This window comes from Arvicola amphibius, chromosome 12, assembly GCF_903992535.2.
Source record: "Arvicola amphibius chromosome 12, mArvAmp1.2, whole genome shotgun sequence".
In the NCBI taxonomy this organism is placed as follows: domain Eukaryota; kingdom Metazoa; phylum Chordata; class Mammalia; order Rodentia; family Cricetidae; genus Arvicola; species Arvicola amphibius.
In genome coordinates, this window is record NC_052058.2 from 79,639,778 (window position 1) to 79,658,544 (window position 18,767).

Genomic DNA, 18,767 nt, shown 5'->3' on the forward strand with positions numbered 1-18,767 from the left:
GGTGAAGATGATGAAGAAGTTTAATTGATAGGACCAGACTCACTGTGAATATAGGCAGTATTATCTCAGGGGCTGAGGTCCTACACTTAACAAAAAGAACTTTAGCTGAGCATCAGCATTCACCCATCTCTGCTCCTGAATGCACCATATGACCAGCCATCTTTTGTCACCATGCCTTTTCTGTCATGATCAAATGTAATCTCAAACTGTGGCCCAAAATAGACATTTCTGTTCTTAGGTTACATTTGATTTTGTCACAACAGTGAGTAAATCACTAATGCAAACTTCAAAATGGATGTGAATAAAAGAAATTAAAGATAGAAGTGCAGCAGAATGAAATACAACCTTGAAAATGCAACTTATATTATACACAAACAAGACTGTATATGTTTATATTAAGTTAAAGATAATTTAGGAAAAATAGGGCTGGAAGTAAACATTGAAAACAGAATCGATGTTTTATGATACTTGGTGGTGAGAATATCGAAAACTGTTTTAGTAGAACTATGGAGCAATGATTCTGGATCATCTAGAAGGAAAAAGTATTATTACTTTCTATAATTTTAATAAGTCCAATCCCTTGATGAGAAACTATAGGCAATTAATGACATGAGAATGAGACTTCTCCAAGGATGAGCCATCTGATAAGTTATCCAATCCAAAGTAGTCAACAATAACCACATGGATATATAAGCAACACTAAGTAGACACCACAGGATGATTTCATATATACATGTTTATATATGTAAAAATAATTATTAATGAAGAGATCATGACATTGATGGGGAAACAGGGATATACTGAAGTAGATGGAGTGTGAAAGTTAAAATGGAAATGATGTGAATAATGTCTCCATTAGGACATTCTCCAAAAACTAAACTAAAATGTGTTAGCAAAAGCAAAAGCAAACAAACAAAAACTTAGAAAATCAAACCTACTCTAAATTTGAAGAAGTTTCTTCATCTGGTGTATTTTCATCTTCTGATTGGTCACTTAGAAGATCACATGTTTGAATTGATGATGAATCTGCAACCTCTAAAACTGGAGCAATACTAGGTCTTCTTAATTCTTTGCTTCCTTCTGAAGGAAGAGCAAGGGTAGGGCCACTTGTTGCCCTACAACTTGTATCTTGCAAGTCTATAGCCACAGTACCTAAAACAATGAAACATGAAAATCTATGAGGACATTTATACTACCTGAGTCATAATGTTCACTTGGTGGTGAAAATAAATGAAATGTTATCAGATTATTAGGGTAGCTGCGTGTGTGTGTGTGTGTGTGTGTGTGTGTGTGTCTGTCTGTCTGTCTGTCTGTCGGTCTGCCTGCCTGCCTGCCTGTCTGTCCTTCTGTCTCTCTGTCTAACTAATAGCTCTTGAGCTCAAAACTTGATTCTTTTTTCACTTAAAAATTTCACTAGGTAAGAAAGAGTATATCCATAAATGTATATCACAACTTCTATGTGGGGTCAGTTAGACATAGTATCACACACTTTTAATGTCCATAGTCAGGAGGCACATGCAGGTTGATATCCGTGAGCGCAAAGAAAGTCTTATCTGCCTACTGAGTTTCAAAAATACCCAATAAAACCCTGACCCAAAAATTATTTGTTTCAGTTATAGTTTCAGGAGGTGTGAGCTTGGATCCAAGTGTGAAAATTCGAGAGGCAGTAAGGCCTTTAAGAGGTTAGGTCTCCTGTGAAGTCATTCTGGGAGATCCAGCACTAAGTCACTGAAGTGTTTGGGCAAAGATAATGGTGGTGGCTACTAAAACCACATCAGAGCGAGAGAGAGGAGATGGAGGATATTTTTAAGAAGGAATGAAAATTTTTTCTTTTGTTTGGTTTTGAGGGATTCAAATTTTATTAAATCAATTTATTGATGCAAAGAAAAGCTATCTGGTATGTTATTATCTTAAAGTTGTAGAAGTGAGTGCACATCTACCACATTTACTGCTATAGATGATCATGCAGTATCTTAGTACCTCAAGAAAGAGAGAAAGAAAGAAAGAAAAAAAAGAAAGAAAGAAAGGAAGGAAGAAAGAGAGAGAGAAAGAAAATATGGCATGCCAGGAATTTTTAAGGACTCTTTCAAAACCAAATTGAGACACACCTCCCTGCCAACATATACCTCATCAAACTCTCCCTCACTTATTTTCAATTAGAAGATAATACATATATTTCTATGTTAAATTCTTTCACTTTCAAAAGGATATTTACATAACCTCATCGCCAATATATATATATATATATATGACTGTACATCACCTACAAATACCTAGCTGTTTTCTTGTTTTAGAAAACAACATATTAATAGAACTATGCTCCATTCTGTCTGTCTTCAGTTATCCTGAAAATACTGATCTCTACCAGCAATCTGGGCCTAGAGAAAGAGCATGGGAAATTTATAATTCACCAGGGAGATTTAAAAAAGCAGTTAGGTGTGTAAAAATAAGACTTTCTTTGCAACATCTTTTTCTCTTACAAATGTTTTGTTCTTTCTGAGGTCATTCTCTTTACCATAAAGAGATAGCTTGTGTTTTGAGGTAAAAAAAAATCATTTTTTGTCATTGGCCATTTTCTTTATCTTCTGTGAAAAATCTATTTTAGGATCATAGGTCTTCAGAGTATAGGATCTACTGTATATTATTTGTTTATCAGTTTTATTCTATTTTATTTTCTAGATGAATCTCATAGAATGTTTAATAGTTGACTAAACCTTCCATAAAATCATGGAATAATTTAGATGCCATCACAGAGATTAATTTCTCATAGTTTGGAAGGATAAAGTTTCAGAATAAAGGTCTTCACATTTTTGTGATTTTTTTTCAGAAGATGGTAAGGGATAGAAATTTTCTAGGTATAATTCCTGGTTTGGTGACTGAAATATTCTCCATCATGTTTTCATATCAACTTCCTGTATGTGTGTCTATGCTGTGTTTATTCTCACTCTCAGTTCACTAGTCACAAGGAAATAATGCTAACTATAATGATCCCATTTTAAATTTATTTCTTAAAAACCCCCGAGCTCCAAATGAAGTTATATACTATGGCATTGGGGTTGGGTAGGGTTTCATTGTTTAAGTTTGGAATGATAGTCACAAATTTTACATAAAACTATTTTTGTCTCTCTAGCTTTTTAAAAATACAGATAGATAAATTTCCTACACTAATATTTCCCTCTAATATCCTTGAGGTAAGTGGGGTTTATCTGTCATCTTATTTTGGACATTTCATTTCTTCTCTTATTTTGTGTGTACACATGTATATGAACGTGTATGCATATTTGTGTGGGTACACATACACAGTATATGTGGGCGTACATAACAAATATATAAACATCTTTGGAGGTCATATTTCAAACTTATTGTTCCTCAGGAGTCTCTAGCTTGCTTTTGAGGACATGGTCTTTTGCTTGGTTAAGCTCAGAAATAAGGGTGAACTGTCTAGACAGTGACCCCAGGGATTTACATTACTCTGCCTCTTCAACACTGGGATTACATGTGTGTGTTAGCATGTTCTGCTTTTTCATGGAGTTTATACACAAGTTCTCATGTTTGCATGGCAAGCATTTTATCCACATATCTATCTCAAAATTCCTCAGTGCATTACTTTCATTTAGATATTAATAGAACTAATAACAATGCTTCATTTCATTTATTCCACACATTCAACCTGTGACTAGCACTATTTTGTGACTTTCTGTAATCACTCTAGACCACAATTATGACAGGAACCTACTGGAAATTCAATTCAGTTGTATAACTGGAGTCGGGGGTAAAGACAGACATGAGTGATGTGCAATTTTAACAGCAGAAGCAACTCTTTTAAGGACTTTGTAGAGAAGTAAAGTCATGGAGCTCAATAGCATATCTGTTTGTATTGTGTTGTATAAGGATGGCAGGATGTAGAAATAGCAGCCTGTAATTTAGGGTAGTGGTAAAGTTAAAAATAATAATGACAAACCAAATTCAATTTAAATAGCCCAAAAGGGAGAAGGAAGAGCATTCAATGAGCAAATGAAGACAATATAATTATATGAAAAATAGCATATACTACTTAAGCAAGAGATTATACACTTATTTGTTCACTTGTGGTTTAGTGGAAAAATATAATTAATTTCATATTAAATGGATTTATATTATTTCATTATTGTGCAATAAATGCCAAAATAAATGATAAGAGTAAGATGAAGTGAGCCTTGAAAAAAAAAACATTGGAGAAATTCCCAAATAGTTTTTGTATAAATAATTAACAAGAAAAACATCCTAGGCAAGCACTTAAAATTAGGAACATAAATTAATTATTGAATATTATTTGTTAATCTTGCATATGTTGTGGGATACGCCTCTGTATATTGTGGATATGTTTTATTATCATTGGTTAATATAGATGTTTTTTGACCTATGTCAGGGCATAGAATAATTACAAAGCAAATCCAAACAGAGATAGAGAGAGAAAGAAGGCAAAGTCAGGAGATGCTGGGAGGAGTCACTGGGGAAGCAAGATGGGAAGAAAAATGCCACTAGACTTGTGGTAAAATGTAAAATAATAAAAATGGGTTAAATTGAGTTTAAGAGCTAGTTAATACCAATACTGAGCTAATAGGCCAAAAGTATGTAATTAATATTAATCCTCAGAGTGGTTATTTTGGAATTGACTGGCAAGAGAGTAACTGTCAGTGTCATGCATTGTTACTACATCAACAGTTTAGAAATTTTGTTCTATGTTATATAATGATACATAGTTTATAATATACACAAGGAAGATTTGAAACTATGAATCTTTATTAATATAGATGTGTATTTATAATCTTTTAAAAATATAAACTAAAGGCAATTTTACCAAGTATGTACTGACCCATGCTGGCGATGATGCTGTGGACAGGCAACCTTGAAGGACCATGATAAAATGACCTTGATACATTGCTTTTTCTCTGCTGGTCTTGATTCTTAAATGCTGAATTTTCTTCTTTGGTAATATTAATATAAAAACATATATCTGAAGCATTCATAATGTATCGAGGACCTGGATTCAGCAAAATGTTTTTATTATCCTCCCTCCTAACACCAATCAAGCAGACACCAAACCTTAATTTAAAAGAAGAATATAAGAGTTTAAGAATTACATTTGAAGAAAAATTATCTTTATGATGTTTTAAATGCTTATATTCATAAGCAAATTAATCAAATAAAATCTATTAGAACACAATAACAACATGAAATAATAAAACTAAAAGCAGGAAAGTATTCTATCATTTAATAATCATCTTATTTTTAAAAAACAAAATCAATTCATTTTGTCATAAGCATTATGCTGCATATGTACATTTAAATGACAAAATATAAACAATATTTCTTACCTTTTTCAAAATATTTACAATCTATTGGAATAAGGGAGACTTTTATGAAATGTCATGTGAAAAGAAAGTGACGTCTCTGAACCACCCTTGCTATCATTGCTACAACCTCTCATATATTCAACTTTATAAAGAAACATTTAAAATAGTCTTCAATAGTTGTACATGTTCAGAAGAAGAAATTAAACATGTTGAAAGTAAAATAGTATTAAAATATTTCTTATTGATCTTTGGTAATTTTCAAACTTTTAAAATTCATCTTAAAAACCTCACAGAGTAAGTGAGTGAGTCAAACTGGAAGTATATTTTTTAGCAAAATATGTATAAATAAAACCATTGAGAATTAAAATGACTATATTATATATTAGTTAAGGGGAATATATTATTACAAAGTGCCCAAATAGATTACATATAATAATTATAATATAGATAATTTTTTGATATACATTTTTATTCCTTATAAAATTAATTTTGTCAATAAAGGAGAGAAAAGAATCATCCTGACTAAGCTAGAAAGTGTGTATAGTATCATTTGTTTAACATTCCTTTTGGACAATGGCAAGGTTATAATCAAATTATTATTTATTTACTTTTGGATAATTGTGTGTTGTTTCAGAAGCAAAAGTTGAAAATCAGTCACCAAGATTAGGCTTGTCCAGATAGTGGGTTTGAGCGCAGTCTGAACTACATGAGACCAAGAATCAAAAGGTCAAAGTGGGAAAATGTGATTTCGTTTTCTTTCTAATTTTGTTCTTCATCTGTTTCTGTTACTGTAAATATATACATATATAATTATATATAACTAAATATGTATTATATATTAAATATATGTATGTATGTACACACACACACACACACATATATAAACAACATTTTAAATTCCACTTTTGTAAAAAGATTTAATGTTTTATGGTTGATAATTCTTAATTGGCCAGGATGTTATAGGTGTCACAGATGGAGTAGAGTAGATATCCCTTACATATTTTCCTCTTGGTAAATTTGACTTGTAGATACTTAATGTTCATAGATTAAATGGAACAAAAATTGATGCTAAAACGTTAAAATGCTAGAAACTCGTGAGCACCAAGATGGATTGATCTTTGGAAAACTGTTTATAAATGATCAGATTGACTGATTGATGAGCTAATTCTCCACTGAAAACAGAAACATACTTTTTGTGTGCATGGAAAGAAGCATAGGTAAAACTCTTCCCTTCATATTCAGCAAAAAAAGTACTTTCTTCTAAAACGATGTGATAGACTTCATTTCCAGAGCACCTCCCGTACATCTTCTGCCATTGTTCTGGCGACTGCTGCCCTTCTCTGCAACATAAGCACACACACATACACGAAGAGGAAAAGACAATGAATGTGGGTCAATGATTCCATTGGCTGGAAGTCAATCTTCAAGGCTGAGAACCAGTCGACACAATTAGAGGAGATATTACATTGGGTTCTGAGTTTAGATTAATGACATCACACTAAATTAAATTCAGTACCACATATAACATGAAAATAATGATTATTGAGTAGGTAGAAAGTGAAATTTTACAAGACTCAATGTTGGAAATATTTATTCTTTCCATGGAACCATGATTCAAAGATTTGATTTTTTCAGCTTGTGAAAATGCTGCACCCAAGTTCAGTGTGTAGAACTTGTTTCATTGTCTCTGTCATAAGGCAAAATTTACATTATGATACACTTTGACTCTTATAGATACTAAATTTGCTTCATGTTTAAATTTTTGTTTTTCATGATATCAATTTGAGTTTGCAAAAGTATATAATGTTAACTTTTATCCATTTAATAATCAATACTCCACTTATGCTATGTATGCCTCAAGAAAAGACAGATATTAATGTAGCATGATTCTAATTAGTCTTAATAATAAAAACCTAGAGTCATATATTAGGGGATGAAAACTGAAAGATCAGAAAAACAAAGCAGTCAGATCTTTAATCCCAGGACAAGGGAGGTGAATATGGGAAGGAATATGGCTGGGCAGAAAGTGGAATATAAATCTGGAGGGAACAGTAGCTCAAGGCATTCAGTCCGAGGATTCCTAGAGAGAAACACGATCACCCATTCTGTCTGAGGAGTCTGCTGAGGTAAGATCAAGTGGTTGGCTGTTCTGCATCTCTGATCTTTTAGCATTTACCCCCATATCTGACTCAGGGTTTTTATTATTAAAACAAATTAGAATTCCTGCTACATATTTGAGAAATACACTTTTAAATTAGGGTCACAGAAATAGATTTGATATTTAAAACCCTTTAATGCATGTATTGCTTTCATTCAAAGGCTTGTATTTGTATGTAAGGCCTTTGGGTATGGTAGGCAATAACAATAAACACCAGAGTGAATTAGAGCCATCATCAGTTCTGAAGAGCTAGCCTGTTCATTCTACAACACAAGAATACAGCCCAGAGTCAGAAATCTGCAATTCAGAAGCTGTAGTCCAGGACTGACAAGTCAAAACCTAACTTTTAGATTTCTGAACACCTGAAATGTGAAAAATAAAGTTTTCTTGTATATAAACCACTCACTCTTTGACAATTTGTAATAACAATTAAAAGTAGAATAAGATGCTAATACAAGAGAGATAAAAAGAAGACATATACATTAAGGGAAAAACTTATGGTTTCTTTAGCTCTAAAATGTTCTACCTAATTCTGAGGCTTTGGAAATTCAATTCATACAAAAATCATAAAAGACCCATATCTGAATTTCCCATTTGCTTCACTATATTTACTTAATATCTCTGATTAAATATTATGGACTCTGGTAGCAAAACCAGCACACACTGCATGGAAAAATAGCTACATGTAATATTATCTCATTGTAATCTCTATAAATTCTTAAAGAAAAAAAGGCAAGTGATGAATTTATCATAATTAGTATTTAAAGAGCCATTGTAAAATAAAAGCTTTACTAAAGAAAGAAATTCATTGATATTTTTAAAGAATCAATTATATATATATAAATATATATATATATATATATATATATATATATATATATATATATGTTTACTGTTATTGCCTACCATACCCAAAGGCCTTACATACAAATACAAGCCTATGAATGAAAGCAATACATGCATTAAAGGGTTTTAAATATCAAATCTATTTCTGTGACCCTAATTTAAAAGTGTATTTCTCAAATATGTAGCAGGAATTCTAATTTGTTTTAATAATAAAAACCCTGAGTCAGATATGGGGGTAAATGCTAAAAGATTTTATATATATATATATATATATATATATATATATATATATATGTGTGTGTGTGTGTGTGTGTGTGTGTGTGTGTGTGTGTGTCCTGAAAATTGAAGCCCTGTCTTCGTTATGCCTCCATGAGTGTACAAAAGTGTCAAATTCTTGGGTTCTGGAATATAACTGTCAGATCTGAATCTCAATTGTGCAAACCAGTGAGTTATTGACTTCCTATTCATTTGAAATTATACCTCCATGAATAACAACTTCAATATTCTTGTGTCAGGTAAAATGTTTAAGATAAATGTAGCACTTGGTTGATACTAAGATAAAAGTAGTCAGAAAATATTGACTACTATTTTTTGTAACAGCTTCCTTTCTTCAGAATTTTATAGTTACTTTTAATATATTTGTCAATGTACTGCAAAATTTGTTTCAAAAGAATCTGTATTCCTTAATGTTAAAATATGTTTTCAGAAATAATTTGGAACAGGCACATTTTCCTATTGATTGCATTGTTACTTCTAACCACTACTTCTTAAACATTATTATGATTTGAATCTCAACTGTTTCAAACAGATTAATCTTTGAAACAATTAGTCCATGGCTTATGGGACACTTTTGATGTTTGTAGAAACTTAGGATTCTGAACCCTGGCTGGCAAACATGGGTTATTAGGTTCTGTTGTTGGGAGGCTATTTCTATTTATGGGTCAAGATTAGCACTCTCTGCCTACTGCTCCAGGAATATATTTAAAAACATCTGTTTCATGCTACTACTGCACACATGAACTGTGCTGTAGACAGACTGAAATCTCCCTGAAGCCATGTGTGAAATAATTCTTTTTATTCCTTTAAGTTCTTTCTCTCAGATATTTTGTCATAGAAACAATGGAAGTAAATATATTAAGACTAATGATTCCTTGTGGAGAAAAAAATTCTTTTTGGCAAACAAAATTATCCATGGACCGAAAAACAGTTTGGCAAAATAGTATTTGGCAAACCTCAAAGCCTACTGAAGGTCCAGCAATATTAGAGAACAGGCTGGCAATTCATCATGGCTTATTTGAGATACAAAATGATCTCAGTGTCAGAGAGCTGTTATGCAAATGTACTAAAATCACTTCAAGAGAATCAAAAACCTAACTCAGAAGCTGAAATGGGAACAGAATGTGGTACTGAGGAAGAGAGCAAAAGTGATGGGCTCAGCCCAGACCAGATTAAAAAAATTCTTCATGAAGTGTTTCTCATCTTGCTACTTCATAACCTTACTTCCCCTCTCAGGAAGCATCATATCATTAGGAGGCCTTATCTTCATGACTTCTTTAATAGCTTGTAAAAAGTAACCAGGAACATTTACTTTTCAATTACTGTAAAGATGTATACTTTTCTTCATGAAACTTGGGCCTTTTATTTGAAAGAATATGTGGAAATTTCATCAACTACTAATAGCAATAAAAAGTCTCACCAAGCAGTGATTGAGTGCAAAGAAGGTTTTAGATTGAATGCTATAATAATTAACAAAGTGGAGGGAATAGTTAGGGACTACTAAGAATAAACAGGAGAAGAAAGCTTTGAAGAGAAAAATGAAGGGAAAAGGAGCCTACGGTTTCAATGGGTAATTTCAATGTCTGTAGGATGACCCAAGAATTCCAATACTGAGAGTCCAAGGGTTCACGAAAATATAAATGAAGAAGATTGTCTGTAGCTTTCCTGAAGAAAGCTATGTAAGACAGCAAGAGTAACCATAGGTATGTCCAATATGGCTGAACAAAAACAAAGAACTCATATCTACATATCTATGTATCTATCTATGTATCTATCTATGTATCTATCTATCTATCTATCTATCTATCTATCTATCTATCTATTAGGCCTTATATTATTTTTCTTTTTTTTTCCTCATGGTTTATTTTTTTATATTTAAAAATTTCCATCTCCTCCCCTCCTCCTCCCCCTTCCCTCCCCTCCTCCTTCCCCTTCCCTCTCCTCCTTCTCCCCCTTCCCTCCCCTCCCCTCCACCCATACCTCCCCTCCCTCCCTCTCAAGGCCAAGGAGCCATCAGGGTTCCCCACTCTATGCTAAGTCCAAGGTCCTCCCAACTCCCCCCCCAGGTCCAGGAAGGTGATCGACCAAGCTGAGAAGGCTCCCACAGAGCCCGTCCATGCAGAAGAGTCAGAGCCCAGCGCCATTGTCCTTTGCTTCTCAGTTAGCCCCCACTGTTGGCCACATTCAGAGAGACGGGTTTGGTCACATGATCCATCAGTCCCATTCCAACTGGAGTTGGTGATCTCCCATTAGTTCTCTCCCACTGTCTCCATGAGTGAACGCACCCCTCACGTTCCTGACTTTCTTTCTCATGTTCTCTCTCCTTCTGCTCCTCATCAGGACCTTGGGAGCTCAGTCCAGTGCTCCAATGTGGGGCTCAGTCATTTTCTTCATCTATCACCAGCTGGAGGTTCCCTCACGGTCCTGACTTTCTTTCTCATGTTCTCTCTCCTTCTGCTCCTTATCAGGACCTTGGGAGCTCAGTCCGGTGCTCCAATGTATCCCTAATCTCTCCAAGACCTTTATCATAAAAGGGTGCTGAATTTTGTCAAATGCTTTTTCAGCATCTAATGAGATGACCATATGGTTTTTTTCCTTCAGTTTATTTATATGATGGATTACATTGATTTTCGTATGTTGAACCAGCCCTGCATCTCTGGGATGAAGCCTACTTGATCATAATGGATAATTTTTCTCAGATGCTTGAAATTTTCATTATACAAGTCTTTTGCCTTTTTTGTTAGGTTATTCATATTTTACTTCTTTGGGAATATTTTGAATAAAACTATATCAATGATCTATTTCTTGATATGTTTTTCTCCATTTTAAAGGGAAAGTTTATTTACAATACCCATAGGCAATAAACAACTTTTTAGTAGGAGTCTAAGTTACAGAGAGAATAACCAATTTATCAAGGTACAAGGTAGGGATTCAAAGTTGGTGGAAAAGTGACTATCGGACAACAAATACCTTCTTTTTTTATGTTGTTGATAGATAGGAAAGTCAGAAAAGTTACCCCCATGAAATCTCATAAATATGACTGCCCAAGTCAGTTCTAAACAAGGATATCACCAAAAGTCATATTAACATGGAAGGGCAGAATTTCATAGAGCTTTGACCCTGGACGAAGAACTATCAGAAATTTAGGTGTTTTGAGAACAGTAAAAATAGTCTTTGCCAAGGGAAAATACATCCAAATTGATTGTCTAATACTAAGGGATCAACTCTGAAATAATAGATAACATAAAATTTACATGCCTACTGAGCATGTTGTATTTATAAATTTAAGATAGCACACACACACACTCACACACACCATACAGATACCATGAATATAGTAAAAGAAGCTAATTAAGTCTGAATTTAAAATTTTTCTCATCTCAAATCTTTTCATATGGATATGTGTTAAGTGGAATTTTGTGCTCCAAATAACATCTTGAAGCCTTATACAGCAATTTCGGTCCCTATGTCAAAACTGCAATAAATTATTCAATGCATTCACATTTTGTTTCAAAAAAACCTAAAACCTCATTCATCTGACAACTTCTTATTGATTAGTGAATATTAAAAATGGTGGGAAGTGGAATTTGACTTTTAACATATGCATTTTCTTTATATATATATATGGTGATTGAGGAAAAACTAAGAGTTTTTTTTTTTGAGGAAGAGTTTTTTTTTTAACCTTTGTGTATGAAGCATTACCTTTAAATTTAGGAAATGTAGTCATTATGAAAAATCTACCTCTTTTATTACTTTTATTGTCTTAAATAAATTTGTTAATAATATCTATTTTTCCTGTATATTCTGCTTTCCCTAATCCTAAATTGTACAAGTAAACAATAACAAGTTCATCAAGATTCACACAGATTGTCACATGACTTGCTGTTGTCCAATTCTTGATATTATGAAGCCAAATTATTTTCACATCAATAATTCAATAAAAAATGGAGTACAGACCTAAATAGAGAACTCTTAACAGAGGAATCTAAAATGGCTGAAAGATACTTAAGGAAATGCTCGACATACTTACTCATCAGAGAAATGTAAATCAAAACAACTCTGAGATTCCATTTTACACCTGTAAGAATGGCCAAGTTCAAAAACACTGATGACAACTTTTGCTGAAAAGGTTATGGGGTAAAGGGAACATTCCTGCATTGCTGGTGGGAATGCAAGCTGGTACAGCCCCTTTAGATGTCAGTGTGGTGATTTCTCAGAAAATTAGGAAACTGCCTTCCTCAAAACCCAGTAGTACCACTTTTGGGTATATATCCAAAGGATGCTCAATTGTGTCACAAGGACATGTGCTCAACTATATTCATAGCAGCACTGTTAATCATAAACAGAACCTGGAAACAACCTAAATGCTCCTTGACTGAAGAATGGAAAAGGTAAATGTGGTACATTTACACACCAGAAAAAAATAACAACATCTTGAATTTTGCAGGCAAATGGATAGAGCTAGAAAACATCATTTTGAATGAGATAACCCAGACCCAGAAATACAATTACCACATGTACTCACTCGTAAGTGGTTTTAAAACATAAAGCAAAGAAAACCAGCCCACAAATCACAATCTCAGATAACCTAGACAACAATGAGGACACTAAGAGAGACTTACATAGATCTAATGTACATAGGTAGTAGAAAAAGACAATAACTCCCGAGTAAATTGGGAGTATGGGGACCTTGGGAGAAGGTGGAAGGGGAGGTGAGAGATATTCTTAGTAGCAATCTATTTAGTAACTAACACAAGCTTTATTATGTGTAACAGAAAATTGTTCCCTAGAAAAATAGGTCATAAATATTTATACTTAAACAATGAAACAAATAATGGTTTATTGTTATTCTATTATAAAGAAGATAAATATATTTACTAAAATTTTATTGATTAAAGGTTGACTTTTAAAAATCTTACACAAGTAATATTTAAATGTAGTTCAAATCAATTCATCTTTGCTAATTATGTAATTATCTTTAGATTTAATATCATCTTAGTTGTAGTTAGTTATTTGAAGAATTTACAGAATAATTTTCTTCAAACATACATGAAATATATTCATTTGCAGTCATATGAAGCTTTTACTTAATTTAAAAGTTATAATTTGTAAATGATATTCCAACCTTGGCTGTGCTACCACTATTCAGCAGATATCAATGTTTAATCATTGTTGGCTAAAGAAATAATTATGATACACAGTGGTCTGTTATTATATTCACTAAATTTGTGAACTGAAGAAAGTACATGAGGTTCCTAAACATTTATGATTACAACACTAACCACCGTTGAATCTTTGGGTGCACATTCACTCTTGCTAGGTGTTTTCTAGAAAATTCCTTGGAGATAAACCTTCATCTTAGAGTGATCCTTTTTAAGGCGCAAGGTGTTTTATGGGGAGATGAAACATTTTGTTCCACAGACATTTCATTGATATCAAGAAGTAAAGAATTCGAAAGTTTCTAGAAGTCACTGAAAACTGACAAGAATCACTAGTGGATCTCAATCACCCCAAGTATATGTTAATAGTAAGGGTAGCTCAGAGACTCACAAATCAGTCAGTTCATGCCAAAGAGGACAGAGACCAGCACAGATGCCTGAAAGAAACTTGAGCCAAATATAGTACCTAGAAATGACACACTCTAGCATGTTGAGCTTTTGGAAATCTGTGCTGTGCATTCTAAGTTGCCAGCTTTTGTGAGTTGTCACCTCTGCTTCAGAACTCTTGGGGATGCAGCTGTCTTTGAGTCATTTCTGCTTGTATAAGTAACCTCTCATCCACATCTCTAAAAGTAACTCCAATAAAAGTTTATTTTTTTTGCAGATTAAGCACTTTGGTGACATTCTTACTTTGATCTATGGACAGTTTCCTATCTGAGGTGAATTGCGAATAAGAATAGTATTACATTACACTAATTTGTAGATGACTAGACTATGTGTATAGTGTTATTCTGTCTATAATGGGGACAGGGAAAGAATCTACATGAAGGAAGTAACAGACGATCAGATAGCTCATTACACTAGGATGTGACTTTGCACTTCTGTTTCAAACCAGGACTTCTGCTATTTATATTATTGGATATCAAAACAGAATTCTTAGTTTTAAGACTGAAAAAATAGAAAAAATATAGAAAATGGTTCTTGATTTTCTACCACTAGATGGGACTGGAAAGCTGTTTGGTATTTGGTATTTACTGTATAAGAGATATAACCGCTTAAATTTGAGGGAATAGAGAAAGGCTATGCAATGTAATTCTGACACATTGCTAACAGTAAACTTAACAAAAGTCACCATTAGTTGGATGAATTAAATTCACTAAGGAATTAAAGTGATCAAAAGTTAAACATTAACAGTTGACAGGATGACCAAAATTCACTGCAATTAAAGTTGATTTTTTTTTTCCTACAGTATTTCAATTTTGTGTTTTTACCCTGTTAATTACTGGGTAAAATAAAAAATAATAGCAGATTTCTCCAATTGGCAATTAGGTTATTTCAGTGTCAATTGATTTAGCAATATTTTAAACTTCCTTTCATTCCCTTCCATTCATCCTGCTTGCATTGCTTTCCAACTAACCCTACACTATTAAACCCCAATCAGTGTTTTTGTACAGGATGCTATAGGAGAAAGATTATATGATATTTTTAATTTTTTTCATCAAAAATGATCTTAAACTTGGTAGTGTTCTTTGTCTATTAAAGGAGGATTTTCTACTACTTACAATTTGCATTTAACTAGATAATGTCGATTTAAATAATTTTACTTTTCTTCTTGTCTTGAAATTTCCTACCTTTTTTATCTTATCTTTGTGGAAAGTATAATAAAAGATATTACCTCTTTTGGGTTGATCTGTGTTGGTAATGCATTGTGTCTCTGCACTTTTATTTGAAATTCTCAGCTAAGATATATATTTGCTTTTACATTAATGAATATTTCAGAAAAAATAGCAAAGCACCTCTAATCTTAATAAGTCTTTTTTACTTTTTAATTGCCTTTCCATATATATTTTCTTTTAATCTTCCTGATAATAATAGTTATATTTATTTCAAGCTGTTTTGAATTTCAAGATTTATTTGTTATGATCCTATTCTCTCTAAAAATTAAAATAAAAATTCAACTTTTATAGATCATAACAGCGGGTATTTTTGTTTAATATCATACAAATTCATAAATAATAACAATAAATTTGTATAGCATTTTATATATTTGAACAACCATTCACATTGCTATATAATTCCCTAGTATTTTTCTATTCTATTATTTAAATGTCACTTTTTTACAACATTAAAAATTTTAATGTAACCGGGTGGCAGTGGTGCATGCATTTAATCCTAGCACCCAGGAGGCAGATGCAGGCAGATCTCTCTGAATTCAAAGCAGCATGGTCTACAAGAGCTAGTTCCAGGACAGGCTTCAAAACTACATAGAAACCCTGTTTTGATAAACCAAAAAAATTTAATGTAACTATTTCAAATTATGCAAATACTCTTTCATATATATATATATATATATATATACATATATATAACTATATGTAGCTTTCATTTTAATTGCCATTAGTCTTTTTACTCTTAAAATTTTAACTGCAAATATAAAAACACCAATACAAGCCTATTTACATGCATCACTCCATTGAAATAGAGGACACTGATCTAAATGGATTTACTAACAAAATTACCACCAATATACCGCCATTCAGAAAAAAGAAAGTTATATTATAAAACTCTGAGCACTGGAAATTGTGATAATAAAGAGATCAATTTCGCTGTGGAGATCATCTTTACAATGTCAGGTCTCAGATCATACTGAATCAAAAGGAAGAATTCTGCTTAGCCTGAAGATTCCCAAGTATCTCACTATTAAGGACTGAGACCTGATTCCAATTGCTTGGCAGAAAATATTCTTCAGAGAGTTTTTTAAAAAGTATTTTAGGGGTAAAGAGATATCTCAATGAGTAAAGTGTTTTCTGAAAGATCATGAGAACTTCATTGGAATGTCAAGACCCATATCATACAGGTATACTATGGAATTCTCCTCTGTATTCTGTGAACACTATTTATTAATAAAGAAGCTGTTTTGGGCCTATGATAGGGTAGAACAGAGCTAGGCAGAAAAACAAAACTGAATGCTGAAATGAGGCAGAGTGAGAGAGAAGCCATGTAGTCCCACCGGATGGCCAGAACTTTACTGGGTAAGCCACAGTCATGTTGCAATACACAGATCAATGGATATAGGGTTGTTTAGGATATAAGAGTTAGCCAGAGCTGTCCCTTCCCAGCTTGCACCCAGGACCCTCCCCTCCGCCTCATCCTCCCGTCTTTGGTGCCACAAAATCCCACAGCTCAGCCTGTTTGGGCACCAGGGACCTGGAATTGAGTGCACCCAGGCCGGTGGGAGGTCCCCTGTTTCAATAGCCTGCCTGCAGCAAGGTAGGCCCTTTGTCACTGAGCTGCTTGGCCTGCAAGGAGACCTGACAGTCTGCCAGAGGATCTATCATTCATTGGGGTGAGTGAGTGCCTGAACCCCAGCAGCTGCCCAGAGAGGGACCAACAACATTCCCCAACTCCCCCCCCCCCACACACACACACTTCCTGCTCTTCCTGCAGGGTTATTCTCCCTGGATACTGCCTCTCTCTTCCTGTCCCTTCCCAGCTTGCACCCAGAACCCTCCCCCTCCGCCTCATCCTCCCCTCTTTGGGGCCACAAAATCCCACATCTCAGCATTTTTGGGAGCCAAGGACCTGGAATTGAGTGCACCCAGGCCGGTGGGAGGTCCCCTGTTTCAATAGTCTGCCTGCAGCAAGGTAGGCCCTTTGTCAGTGAGCCACTTGGCCAGCAAAGAGACCTGACTGACTACCAGAAGATCCATCATTCATTGGGGTGAGTGAATTGAATTCATTGGGGTGAATTGAACTTCTAAAAGAAGACCCAAAGGGGATTATTCAGAGGAAGAAATGGGCAGGCGCCAATGCAAGAATTCCTTCAACAATTTGAAAAACAACATGAAAGCACCAGAACCCAGCGAACTCATAACAGGAGGACTTGATCACACTAATCAAGAAAAAGTAGAAAAAAATTGACTTTATGAAAGTAATAGAGTCCCTTAAACAGGAGGTGAAAAACTCCCTTAAGGAAATGGACAAGAAAAATGACAAAAAGTTTAAATCCGTAAATGATATCCTAGAAAACCAAGAAAAAACAATCAAACAGATAATGGAAACAGTGCAAGACTTGAAAACTGAAATGGAGGCAAGGAAGAAAACACAACCCGAGGGCCAGCTGGATATGGAAAATCTATGTAAACGAACAGAGACTACAGAAACAAGCATAACCAACAGAATACAAGAGATAGAAGAAAGAATCTCAGATTCTGAAGATACCATAGAGAAAATAAACACACTGATCAAAGAAAACAGCAAATCCAACAAATTCTCATCACAAAACATTCAGGAAATCTGGGACACAATAAAAAGAACAAACCTAAGAATAATAGGCGTAGAAGAAGGAGAAGAATTACAGCTCAATGGTCCAGAAAATATATTTAATAAAATTATAGAAGAAAACTTCCCAAACCTAAAGAAAGATATTCCTATTAAGGTTCAAGAAGCTTACAGAACACCAAATAGACTGGATCAAAAAAAAAAAAAAATCCCCTCGCCATATTATAATCAAAACACAAAACATACAGAATAAAGAAAGAATATTAAGAGCTGCAAAGGAAAAAGGTCAAGTAACATATAAAGGTAAACCTATCAGACTAACACCTGACTTCCCTATGGAAACCATGAAAGCCAGAAGGTCCTGGATAGATGTTTTGCAGAAACTAAGAGACCATGGATGCAAGCCCAGATTACTATACCCAGCCAAGCTTTCATTCACTATAAATGGAGAAAACAAAATATTCCAGGATAAAAACAAATTTAAACAATACATAGCCACAAATCCAGCCTTACAGAAAGTAATAGAAGGAAATTCACAAACAAAGGAGTCCAGCATTGCCCAAAATAACTCAGACATCTAGTGACCCTTCACCAGCACATCTCAAAGAAAGGAAACACACAATCTCTACTACCAAAAAAAAAAAAAAATGACAACCGGAGTTAACATCCACTGGTCATTAATATCACTTAATATCAATGGACTCAATTCAC

The 18,767-nt window shown here is 33.9% G+C and overlaps 1 protein-coding gene across 2 annotated transcripts in view; it reads right to left on the reverse strand.

Moving 5' to 3' along the window:
* The window catches only part of Kcnt2 (potassium sodium-activated channel subfamily T member 2), a 389,981-nt gene that overhangs the window by 76,968 nt on the left and 294,246 nt on the right, over positions 1-18,767 (reverse strand). Inside the window, exons 15-17 of one of the 2 annotated variants that reach the window (XM_038349153.1) lie at positions 6,527-6,676; positions 4,856-5,085; positions 939-1,152 (exon numbers count right to left, since the gene is read on the reverse strand). In XM_038349153.1, the coding sequence (XP_038205081.1) occupies positions 939-1,152; positions 4,856-5,085; positions 6,527-6,676 (594 nt within the window). The remainder of the gene's footprint in view (positions 1-938; positions 1,153-4,855; positions 5,086-6,526; positions 6,677-18,767) is intronic. The other variant, XM_038349154.1, reaches the window with a different exon arrangement.